Raw genomic sequence first — 10721 nt, 5'->3', positions numbered from 1 at the left:
AAAGGAGAAATCATATCCAATGTCGAAAGTAAAAGACCATATTAATTTAATAAAGATTAACCTAAATCTAATTCAACCGTTAATTTAGAAATTCTATACAAAATGAAGATCGATGATTAAACTATATATCAACTTATAAATATATAATAAACATTTTATTCACTCGGCTATATTTAAATTGATAATTTAAATCTAACTTAAATAAATTAGGTATCTAATCAATTTTTACACTCTTTGTTCAACAATTATAGAGATGCAGATCAAACCATCATTTTTTAGACTAATATTTAATGCTTTTATTTACGAGGGCGTTGTAGTTTACTAAGCCTCAAAGTAGTATAATATTCTTTTAAGTTATTATCCATAGGATATAATTAATATGACTTAGATTATTGGGTGAGACTTGAGGTGTTTAAACAACGAAAATTTGCTAGAAACACTACAACCATCAAACCCTTGACCTAGGCCGGAGCTTAGAGGTCGAGGGAAGTTACCTCGAGAGGGGGCAATTTTAGGGGGTAAGTTTAGTTACTTGGTCGAGGCCAAGTCGAAAATTGTGGAAACTCAAAATCAACAAAGACCTAAATGGGTTAGGCTCATTTAGACCAAGGACAATGGTCGATAGGATCAAACAAATGTCGAGAGAGGCGTGGATACTCCAATTTAGTCAACCCTAAGAGACAAAAAAAAAAAAAAAAAAACATCTTGGACTTTTCAAACTCTTAGCTCGTTTATTTTAACTACTAACCAAACTTTTTTATTTTTTCGAGGATCAATATGTGGGCAAAACCTAATATTTAGATATTGTGGGCAAAAGATTCATAGTAGAAAATGGTGTTACGACGAGGAGATCATTACTAAACCATTTAATCTTGTTAAATAAAGAGATTGAACGAAAAATCTCTATAAATTAAGAAATCAAGAGATTGAAATAACACCATTCGAAAAAATCTCTAATGAATCCAACTTTCACCGGGCTAAAAGAAGAGAGATAAAAATTATAGGCTCGTTTGATACCTATTTCATTTCTTGTTTTTTATTTTTGAAAGTCGTGCTTGTGTTCACTATTTATGTGACACCCGAGTAGATGAGAGGTACATAAATGAACTGAAACTACATTCAAATGAGAGCGATCCTAAATATATGATGACTAAGAAAGGGATAAAGGAAACAAAAGTTACTACTTATACCAACAAGATACACATTTCTTTTTAGTGGCTCAATCACAGGAACTCCATAATTAGTTTACTTTACTTGGAACAAGTTTATGTTGGTCGACCTCCAGTATGCTAAGAGGACTCGTTTTGGTATGCATTTTTAGTTTTCAAGACTTGAATTTTAAAAATGTTATTAGAAAGTCGAAAACAAGGCAAAGATGGTCATAGGTGGAACGAATATTTATAAGCTTAATTTTGAAAAACCAAAAATAAAAAATCTAACGGTTATTAAACGGACATTACATTTGGATTAATTTTCAAAAACGTCCTTTTCATTTTTGTAAATATTAGTAGGAAATGAATAAGAAAAGAAAATTAAAGATGAAAATAGTATTTATAAATTAAAAAAAAAAAAAAAACAAAATATTAGGTGTTAGTTATTAAAATTGGGAAAAAAGTTTCCAATTTAATTTCGAAATCCAAAAACAAAAAAAACGAAAAAAAGCTCAAAGAAGAATCAAAAGACGCGTCTTCAACACGCTCACGACGACGACGACTCGAGGACTTAAAAGTAAATAACCGAAGTGTAGAAGGGTATAAGTGTCTGCACGACTCTGTCCGCCGGACTTTTCAGAATGGAAATTGTAAACACCGCCGGACGTTCCGCCGTCATTGGTTGTTAGAATTTACAATTCAACTCCACCAATCATATCAATTCAATTTCCCTTTCCTCTCTCTCTCTCTCTCTCTCTCTCTCTCTCTCTCTTCTTCTTTTTCTTCCTTTTTCCAACTCTTGTGACTTCGCCGGAATCTTGTTCATTTGATTTCTTCACTCGATCGTCCAATTTTCTTAACAGATATATTTTATCCAGAAAAACTCCAGTTCTATCGGACACTTGGAGATTCAGTGAAAGAAAGAGAGAAAAAGTAATGGACTCGCCGACGTCGCGTGGCGGAGGCGATTCAACAACTCGAATCCCGGCTCGATCTTCGATGATTGAGTCATTCAAGGGATGTGGATTGACGGGGATGCGGATTGACAAGGAGAAGTTGAGGAAGCAGCTCCGGATGCCGCAGTATCTTCGGTTTGCTATGCGAGATTCCATCCGGCTGCAGGATCCTGGCGCTGGAGAGAGCCGGTTGCCTGGTGCTAGTTCTATCTCCGGCTCCCCCTTCGCTCAGGATACTGACGATGGACCTCCAGAGTCGCCGATGGTGGTGTTCATTAATCCGCGGAGTGGTGGTCGCCATGGCCGCTTGCTCAAGGAGAGACTCCAGATGTTAATTAGCGAAGAACAGGTTCATAAACCTTCCATACTTTCCATCCTTCTGTTGTTTATGCAGTCATAATTACTGTTAGCTCGTATGAGAATTTGAAAGTTCTTGGACTAGAAGGTGCACTTGCATAATTCGGTGTGCGTTACCATACTAAGTATTGCATTCGGATTCAGGGAGTTAGATGCATTGCCCTTTATGAGAAAACTAGTATCTCTATAGTGATCTTGGCGATTGATGAAACATTACAAGTATGCGTATACCTCATGAGTTGACTCTTCTAAACGTTGGTCTTGATTAGTCAATAATTTCTGTGCAGGTTTTTGACCTAACAGATGTGAAGCCTCATGAATTTGTCAGATATGGATTGAGATGCCTCGAGTTATTGGCTGGGCTTGGTGATGCTTGTGCCAAAGAGACCCGTGAGAAGATGAGGGTCATGGTATGATTAGAGTGAAAAAGAATTATACAGTAGATCTGTAGCAATATGAATTTTGCTTATGGTTCAAACTAAGTGATTTTCCGATGGATAACGGAGCAGGTTGCTGGAGGCGATGGTACTGTTGGTTGGGTTCTTGGTTGCCTTTTAGAACTTGAGAAAAAGGGGCGGCTGCCTCTTCCACCAGTAGGAGTAATTCCTCTTGGTACTGGCAATGACCTATCCAGAACCTTTGGCTGGGTGAGTTCTCCTTTCTCATGTAAATTTCGATCTTATATATATATATCTCATAATTGCTTGATTCGTACGATTCAATGCTCTTTTCAGGGTGGTTCTTTTCCTTTTGCCTGGAAGTCAGCTATCAAAAGATCCCTCGACAGAGCAACCACTGGAAAGATTCGTAGATTGGATAGGTAATCATTCACTTGTGGGATAATTTGGTACTGTCTTCTCACTTCTAAGGCTCTCATGATTTGCTGTTGATTTTGAGTTTAGATTTGCATATGTAAATGTTTTGATAGTGCAGTTTTCTGTATATGTAATGGCTAAGAGTGCTTCGTGCCTCTGCATAGTGCAAGCATGAGTGAAACCATTTATTGCTCCTCATAAGTCTGAATATTTTGATGCAGTTGGCAAGTTTTTCTATCTTCGCCGTGTGGTGAAAATATGGATTTGCCACATTGCATGAAACCAACAGAAGATCATGCTCTTGATGAGGTTTGTGCATTTTGTTACTTAGCTTTTAATACTACCATAGTCTAGCTTAATACATTCTGGATAGGCTATGAATCTTACCAATGACATTGCTTTTTAATATCTCATATTTCTTTGAATGTTGCCTTTTCTTTTCCAAATAATCTTGTGGCAAGAAAGATTTGTATCTCAGTGGTAAAAGCTTTTTTTTTTTTTTTTGTTTGTGGCCGCAGAGTTTGGAAATTGAGGAGGCATTACCAGAGAAAGCAACCTGCCATGAGGGAGTATTTTATAATTACTTTAGCATAGGTATATTAGGCATTTTCTTTTAAACATTGTGCATACACTAAGGGATGGATACTTTATAACTTAAGCCAATAACACTCGTATCAATGATAAATCTTGAAAAACCATTATGTGCTTGAAAATTTGAAGGATTATGCATTTATTCAGCCATTTACGTAAGTGTCAATATAAAATATTTTGTATGCAGAAATTGATTTGTGTCGATATTAAAGCGGTTTGTTGGCAGAAACTGATTTTTTTTTTTTTAAATTAGTTTTAGAAAAGCCCCTCCTGAACAAGTGGAGGGTTATTGTGTACATTATCACTCTACTTTTTATATTTAGCCTATGGACAGTCTGCACCATTTTAGTATACATGCTTAGTCTTTAGCATTACTTGAGTTCTGTTAATTTTCTGCATCTCTTATGGATAATAGGGTTTACATGGGAATTGAGGTTGTTATACTTGTTTCTGTATTTCATTTTTTCTGCAAAGACCCATGCATTCAAGCACACTATCTATTGTACTGTCATTGAAATGTCTAAAATGGGCTCGAGCAACAACGGCTAGCTTTAGGCTATTGTAACTGAATTTCTTTAGAGGGCAATATATGCTTTGACAAATATGGTTTGTGTCAAAATGCATTTTTGTACTAACGTGGTCTACAAATTTAAATAAAATGCACCTACCTGCTTAATTGAATAGAGGATGGCACTGGTGAATCTCTCTATCTTACGGTTAAGGGAGATAGCTTCGGACCAGAGATATAATTTTCTCGGATGATGGAGTAGCTCCCTTGCAAAAAGAGAGGTTGAATTTACATGTGTTTATCGCAGATGCCATTTTATTTGTTAGTACAACAAAGGAGTGCATTTGTTAATTTCTCGTATCACATTGTTCAAAGAATACAATTTTAAACTCTAATGGTATTTGCATTTGATGATCTTTATTTGATGGTTTGGTCTCTTGTGTGTAAGTAGGTCTATTTATTCATTTTGATTATGCAGGAATGGATGCTCAAGTTGCTTATGGCTTCCACCATCTACGTAATGAGAAACCTTACCTTGCACAAGGCCCAATTGCCAACAAGGTTGGCTTGATAATTTTCCCCCTCTTAGTATTACATGATTCTATTTCAACGTCTGTATTAGTCTTATTCTTCCTCAACTTCAAACATCTCCTCCTTCTAGAAGTCGGTCTGACCCATGAAGTCGAGACTAATTATCTTGCATTGAGATAAAAACATGAGATGATCGTCATATAGTTACAATATTACCAGAATTGTGCCGCTCTTTTTTATTTTTCGGCTTATCTTTCAAGTCAAAAGGAATCACTAAATGTTGAACTTTAAAGTTACTTGGAAAATTGGAGTACTTAATCAATTGATACAGGTCTCCTTTATTCACTTTATTTATGAATTAAAACAACAGACAATGAATTTTGTGTTTCCTTCGATTCTTTTGGGATGAAAGGAAAGTCAAGGTGGATGAGGTGGCAAAGGGAGGTCATTCTTTATCCATCAAAGCTGGAAAAACTTTTTGAGGACACAAAATAGTGGAAACTATGAAAATTCTGGGGAATGATAAAGCACCAGGACTTGATGGATTTATAATGTAGTTCCTTAAAAGATTTTAGGACATTTTTGAAGTTGATTTTTTCAATATGTTCGATGTTTTTTTCTATTGAAATGTAAAGGATGAGTTTAACTAATACATCTCCTATTGCAGCTGATTTATTCTGGCTATAGTTGTGGTCAAGGCTGGTTCTTCACGCCTTGCTCTAGTGATCCGAGTTTAAGGTTAGATATTCTCACGAGAAGTTTCGTTTTAGGTTAATTTGACAGTTTTTGGACTATATTTTTCCTGATTCAGATAATCTTTTTTTTTTTCCCCTCAAAAGAAGTTAACAAAGAATGGGTTTTAGCATTGTTGCTTTGTGAATTGAAAATGAGTTTTAAAAATATAGAAAACAAGAACACATGCATATCAGATTTTCTAAGAATTTTTTTCTGGTTGTAGGGGCCTTAAAAACATCCTAAGGATGCATGTCAAAAAGATCAATTGTTCAGATTGGGAGCACATTTCAATCCCCTCGAGGTATCATGCGCTCTCTCGGCTTAACTTGTATTTTATATGGCATTTTTGAGTTCATCCGTTCAATATGATAGAAATAAACAGAATTTTGTTTATTAAACAGTTTCATTGAAAGGACTATGGTGGTGATTAACTGGGTAGCTGCTATGTGGCAGCCTAATGGATGCAACAGCATCTGTTAGGAGTATCTAACCTTTTGCAGATATTACAAGTATAACCCTGCTATTTTTCTGTGTTTTTATCTGGTTATGAGGAAAGGGTGAGTTCGAAGAGGTGAGGTAGAACCATTCATGCAATGCTTTGAAGTGTTTTCCACTATAGGAAATTTGTTGGCACTAGCCAGCACCCAATATGATGCGATTGAAGTCTGATTAAGTTCTTTGAATTCGAGGCGAGGCGATTTTTGCTTCCTAACTATAAGCATTTACCTTATTGTGTGAATCATTTCCTGCAGTGTAAGATCTCTGGTTGCTTTGAATCTCAACAACTATGGTAGTGGCAGACATCCTTGGGGAAATCTGTCCCCAGAATATATGGAAAAGGTATATAGTTCCTTCTTTTTTCTTTTTTTAATTTTTTTTTTTTTTTTTTACAATTAGATTCTATTATCTAGCCCAATTCCCCTTGGACTCTAAACAGGATATAATTTCTGTTTATTGCATTGGCCCTTTTTATTGTGATTCCTGTCCTGAGGAATAGGAGTTTACCTAGATTTTCATTTTGGAATCACATTCCTTGTTGAGGTTGCTTTGGAAGAGAGCGGAGTAAAAAAAAAGTTTAGTAGTTCATCTGTGTATGGTATTATAATATCCTACCGTAACCTGCCATATTTCTCTCTACTTCTAAATTCGTTATTGAAAACCATAAATACCACTTCCAGGAAAGGAATACTTACCTTTCACATTTTTTATTTTGTCTTTAGAGAGGGTTTGTGGAGGCACATGTTGATGATGGACTTCTAGAAGTTTTTGGTCTAAAGCAAGGATGGCATGCATCACTTGTCATGGGAGAGCTCATCTCTGCTAAACATATTGTTCAGGTAATTCAACCATGTTGGTTTATTAATCAAATTATTAGTCAAAACTCTTGAAGAGTTGAAGGAAAGTATAGGGGAATGGATGCAAATTGAAAAATGTTGGTAAAATTGTTTTTGCATACAGGCTGCAGCAATTCGATTCGAACTTCGAGGTGGAGAATGGAGAAATGCATTTCTGCAGATGGATGGAGAGCCATGGAAGCAACCGATGAATGACGAATTTTCGACTTTTGTCGAAATCAAGAGGGTACCATGCCAATCACTAATGATCAGTGGAGAATAATTTGAGAGGTATATTGTTGATGCTGCTGTTTAGTTCATACTGTTAGGAATAACCCTTAATGTAAAGTCGTCGGGTCGATCGTCCTTTTGAAGGACTGTAAATGTTCTACATTCAACAAGTAATTGTTTAGGTGTGGGAGAGTTCGCTGTTTCAGATTCCTTTGGGGGGAAGAACATGTGGTTGTCGTTGGGATTGTTGGCTGAACTACAAATGAGTTGTGATAGTGTCCAAAAGCCTCAAAACGTATTTATTATTTCTACTGTGTGATATTAATTCATTTGAGAGTTCATGAAAGCTCCCATCTCTCTATTTTCTGTTCCCTTCTATTTCTCTCCGTTCAATTTATGGTATTCTATTTCTCTCCGTTCAATTTATGGTATATTAATGATGAGTTTGTGATGAACTCTGTAAAGGCCAAAAATGCTTTTGATTGGTAACTAGTTTTTTTTATTGGCAGCCACGCCCACCACGCCATGGCATTCTCCATTGGGGTTTAGGGTTTCTTCTTTCAATTTCAAGCTTCATCCTCAAACCGTTTCAATTCTGTCAGGCAATTTTAAATATTTCCAACCCAACCCTGTTGGGTGTTGAACACTGTCATAAGCCCTATTCTCTAGGACCAAGACCTATTCTCAAGGTCTTTTTTTTGGCTTGTTAGTTTATCTTTAGGTTTAACAGAAGGCTATATAATGCCATTCTTTCTGCTGTTGAAATCATCAAGTTTTGAGTGTCATATTGTATGTCTTGAATAACTTTGGTGTTGTGAGTACATTTGTTCCGCTTTCGGCGCACAACAAGTGGTATCAGAGCATTGTTGTGGTATTTGGGGGTATTGTGAAAGTTTGGGCCTCATCGACCATTAGACGTGCTCACAATCGTGTTTATTCTCTTGAAAATCAGTTTTCAAGAATTGTGTTTTTGAGTTACATCCAGATTAATTATTGCAAATGGCCGAACCATCACGACGTGGATCGAGAGTGTGGAGTTCCAATCTCGAAGTAGAAAAATTTGATGGAACCAATAATTTTGGTGTTTGGCGAGGCGAAGTTAGCGATTTGCTGGTCATGCAAGACCTCGATGTTTCTCTCCAAGAGGAGATGCCTGAAGACATGACAGAAGCAGAATGGACAAAATTAAATCGGCAAGCCTGTGGAATTATTCGATCCTGTCTTGGCAAGGATCAGAAATATCCATTTATGAAGGTTACCATGGCGAAAGAATTATGGGACAAGCTTGAAGCGAAATATATGAAGAAGAGTGTGGAAAATAAACTCTATTTGAAGAAGAAACTCTTCCGTTTTGACTACAAGGAAGGTATCTCAATGGCTGAGCATTTGGATGATTTTAACAAAATCATCACTAATTTGCTCAATCTTGATGTTAAGATTGATGACGAGGACAAGGCGTTGTTGTTATTAAACTCTTTGCCGGAATCCTACGAGTTTTTAGTAACAACCCTACTACATGGAATCACTAATATTGATTTTGAAGATGTTTCAAATGCCTTAATAAACAATGAGATGCGAAAGAAGGAAAAGGAGACGTATCAAAACTCTAGCTCAAATGTTCTCACTGCTCATGGAAGAACTTCTACCTGGAAAAGGAACGAATGTGGAGAGTCTCGATTAAAGTCGAGAGGTAGATCTGATAATTGGAGAAAACTTGATAAAAATGAGTGTGCATATTGTCGACAGAAAGGCCATTGGAAAAAAGATTGTTCGATCTTAAAAGAGAAGGGGTCGAAGTCCAATGTGGTTAAAGATGACGACACTGATACAGATGATGCCTTGACAATCTCCTTATCAGCCAGCCAAACCATGGAATGGATTCTTGATTCTGGGTGCTCCTATCATATGTGTCCCAACAAAGAGATGTTTTTGGACTTCAAAAAGTTCAATGGTGGAGTTGTCTATATGGGCAATGATAGTACTTGCAAGATAATGGGAATCGGCTCAGTACAAATCAAGATGTTTGATGGGGTTATACGAAAACTCAAAGATGTGAGGTATGTTCCTGACTTGAAGAAAAACTTGATTTCACTTGGCGTTTTGGATGCGAGTGGTTATCGCATCATTTTGGAAGGAGGGAATTTGAAAGTAGCTCGTGGAGCTTTGGTGGCAATTACAGGAACTAGAAGAGGTAGCATATACTACCTCAACGGAACCACAATAATTGGGCATGCTGCTATGGCAAGTTCGAAAGAACAAGACATATCGAAATTATGGCACATGCGACTCGGGCATGCTGGTGAGAAGGCGCTTCAGACATTGGTGAACCAAGGAGTCCTTAAGGGTGCCACAACTGGAAAAATTGATTTCTGTGAACATTGTATATTTGGTAAACAAAAAAATGTGAAGTTTGGTACAGCTATACACCAAACAAAGGGTATTTTGGATTATGTTCACACCGATGTATGGGGTCCCACAAAGAATGTCTCATTGGGAGGAAAGAGGTGGTTTGTCACCTTTATTGATGACTACTCGAAGAGAGTTTGGATGTATCCCATGAGGCACAAAAACGAGGTTCTCCAAATCTTCCTAGAGTGGAAGAAAATGGTAGAGAATCAGACGGATAGGAAAATCAAAAAGCTGAGATCAGACAACGGGGGAGAATATACTTATGATCCATTCCTTAAAGTATGCCGAGATGAAGGGATCGTTCGACACTTCACTGTTCCTGGTAAGCCACAACAAAATGGAGTTGCTGAGAGAATGAACCAGACATTAATAGAGAAGGTTCGATGCATATTGTCTCAAGCAGGATTGAGTAAGGCATTTTGGGCTGAGGCTCTCAGTTATGCAGTTCACTTGGTGAATCGTTTACCTGTTTCTGGAAACGGTGGGAGAACTCCGCTTGAGGTATGGTCAGGTAGTCCTGTTAGTGATTATGATAAATTGCATGTGTTTGGGTGTCCTGCTTATTATCATGTGACAAACTCAAAACTGGATCCTAGAGCAAAAAAAGCCAAGTTTATGGGCTTTAGCAAAGGTGTGAAGGGCTATAGGTTATGGTGTCCAGAAACAAGTAAAATTGTTAATAGTCGAGATGTGACATTCGATGAGTCTGGAATGTTTTTGCAGAAAATTGAAAATAATGACGAGGCATTGAAGCAGGTGGAGAAGGTGGTGTTCTCTCCTGATGTGGTTGCTCCTACCGAAGAACCTATTGATCAGGTAAATAATAACTTTGATGTCTTAGAACAAAAAGAGCAAAGTCTTGAGGAGCAAAGCCTTGTGAATGAAAGAGTGGAGGAACCTGAGTCAATCGCCAAGAATAGACCACGAAGGGTAATTCGAAAACCTGCAAGGTTTGATGATACGATAGCATATGCTTTCTCTTTGATTGATGGAGTTCCTAACAGCTACAAAGATGCTATTCAGAGCCCGGATAGCTTACACTGGCAAGAGGCTGTGAATCAGGAGATAGCATCATTGGAGATAAATCAAACTTGGGATTTGGT

At 37.2% G+C, this 10721-nt stretch overlaps 1 protein-coding gene across 2 annotated transcripts; it reads left to right on the top strand.

Annotated features, from left to right (window-relative positions):
- Nucleotides 1-1788: 1788 nt before the first annotated feature.
- Nucleotides 1789-7555, top strand: LOC111805326 (diacylglycerol kinase 7). Of its 2 annotated transcripts, XM_023690346.2 has the most exons (12): nucleotides 1802-2456; nucleotides 2752-2874; nucleotides 2974-3111; nucleotides 3199-3284; nucleotides 3501-3588; nucleotides 3798-3873; nucleotides 4857-4939; nucleotides 5577-5647; nucleotides 5868-5945; nucleotides 6397-6484; nucleotides 6865-6981; nucleotides 7103-7555. In XM_023690346.2, the coding sequence occupies exons 1-12, from the start codon at nucleotides 2088-2090 to the stop codon at nucleotides 7259-7261; spliced, it is 1476 nt and encodes a 491-aa protein (XP_023546114.1). In that variant the 5' UTR covers nucleotides 1802-2087; the 3' UTR covers nucleotides 7262-7555. The 2 variants fall into 2 exon arrangements, with proteins under 2 accessions (XP_023546115.1, XP_023546114.1); XM_023690347.2 differs by lacking the exons at nucleotides 6397-6484; nucleotides 6865-6981; nucleotides 7103-7555 and adding an exon at nucleotides 6046-6390 and having other exon boundaries at nucleotides 1789-2456.
- Nucleotides 7556-10721: the final 3166 nt, after the last annotated feature.

Source organism: Cucurbita pepo, chromosome 11 (assembly GCF_057944985.1).
Source record: "Cucurbita pepo subsp. pepo isolate OVF chromosome 11, ASM5794498v1, whole genome shotgun sequence".
In the NCBI taxonomy this organism is placed as follows: Eukaryota; Viridiplantae; Streptophyta; class Magnoliopsida; order Cucurbitales; family Cucurbitaceae; genus Cucurbita; species Cucurbita pepo.
The sequence above is the reverse complement of the archived record's forward strand: the minus strand, read 5'-3'. Positions and strand labels throughout refer to the sequence as shown.

Excerpts from the sequence above, each read along its gene's own strand:
- LOC111805326 (XM_023690346.2), top strand. The coding sequence starts at position 2,088 with ATGGACTCGCCGACGTCGCGTGGCGGAGGCGATTCAACAACTCGAATC. Across the intron at positions 2,457-2,751 it reads TGTTAATTAGCGAAGAACAG|GTTTTTGACCTAACAGATGT; the intron begins GTTCATAAACCT and ends ATTTCTGTGCAG. Across the intron at positions 3,285-3,500 it reads AAGATTCGTAGATTGGATAG|TTGGCAAGTTTTTCTATCTT; the intron begins GTAATCATTCAC and ends ATTTTGATGCAG.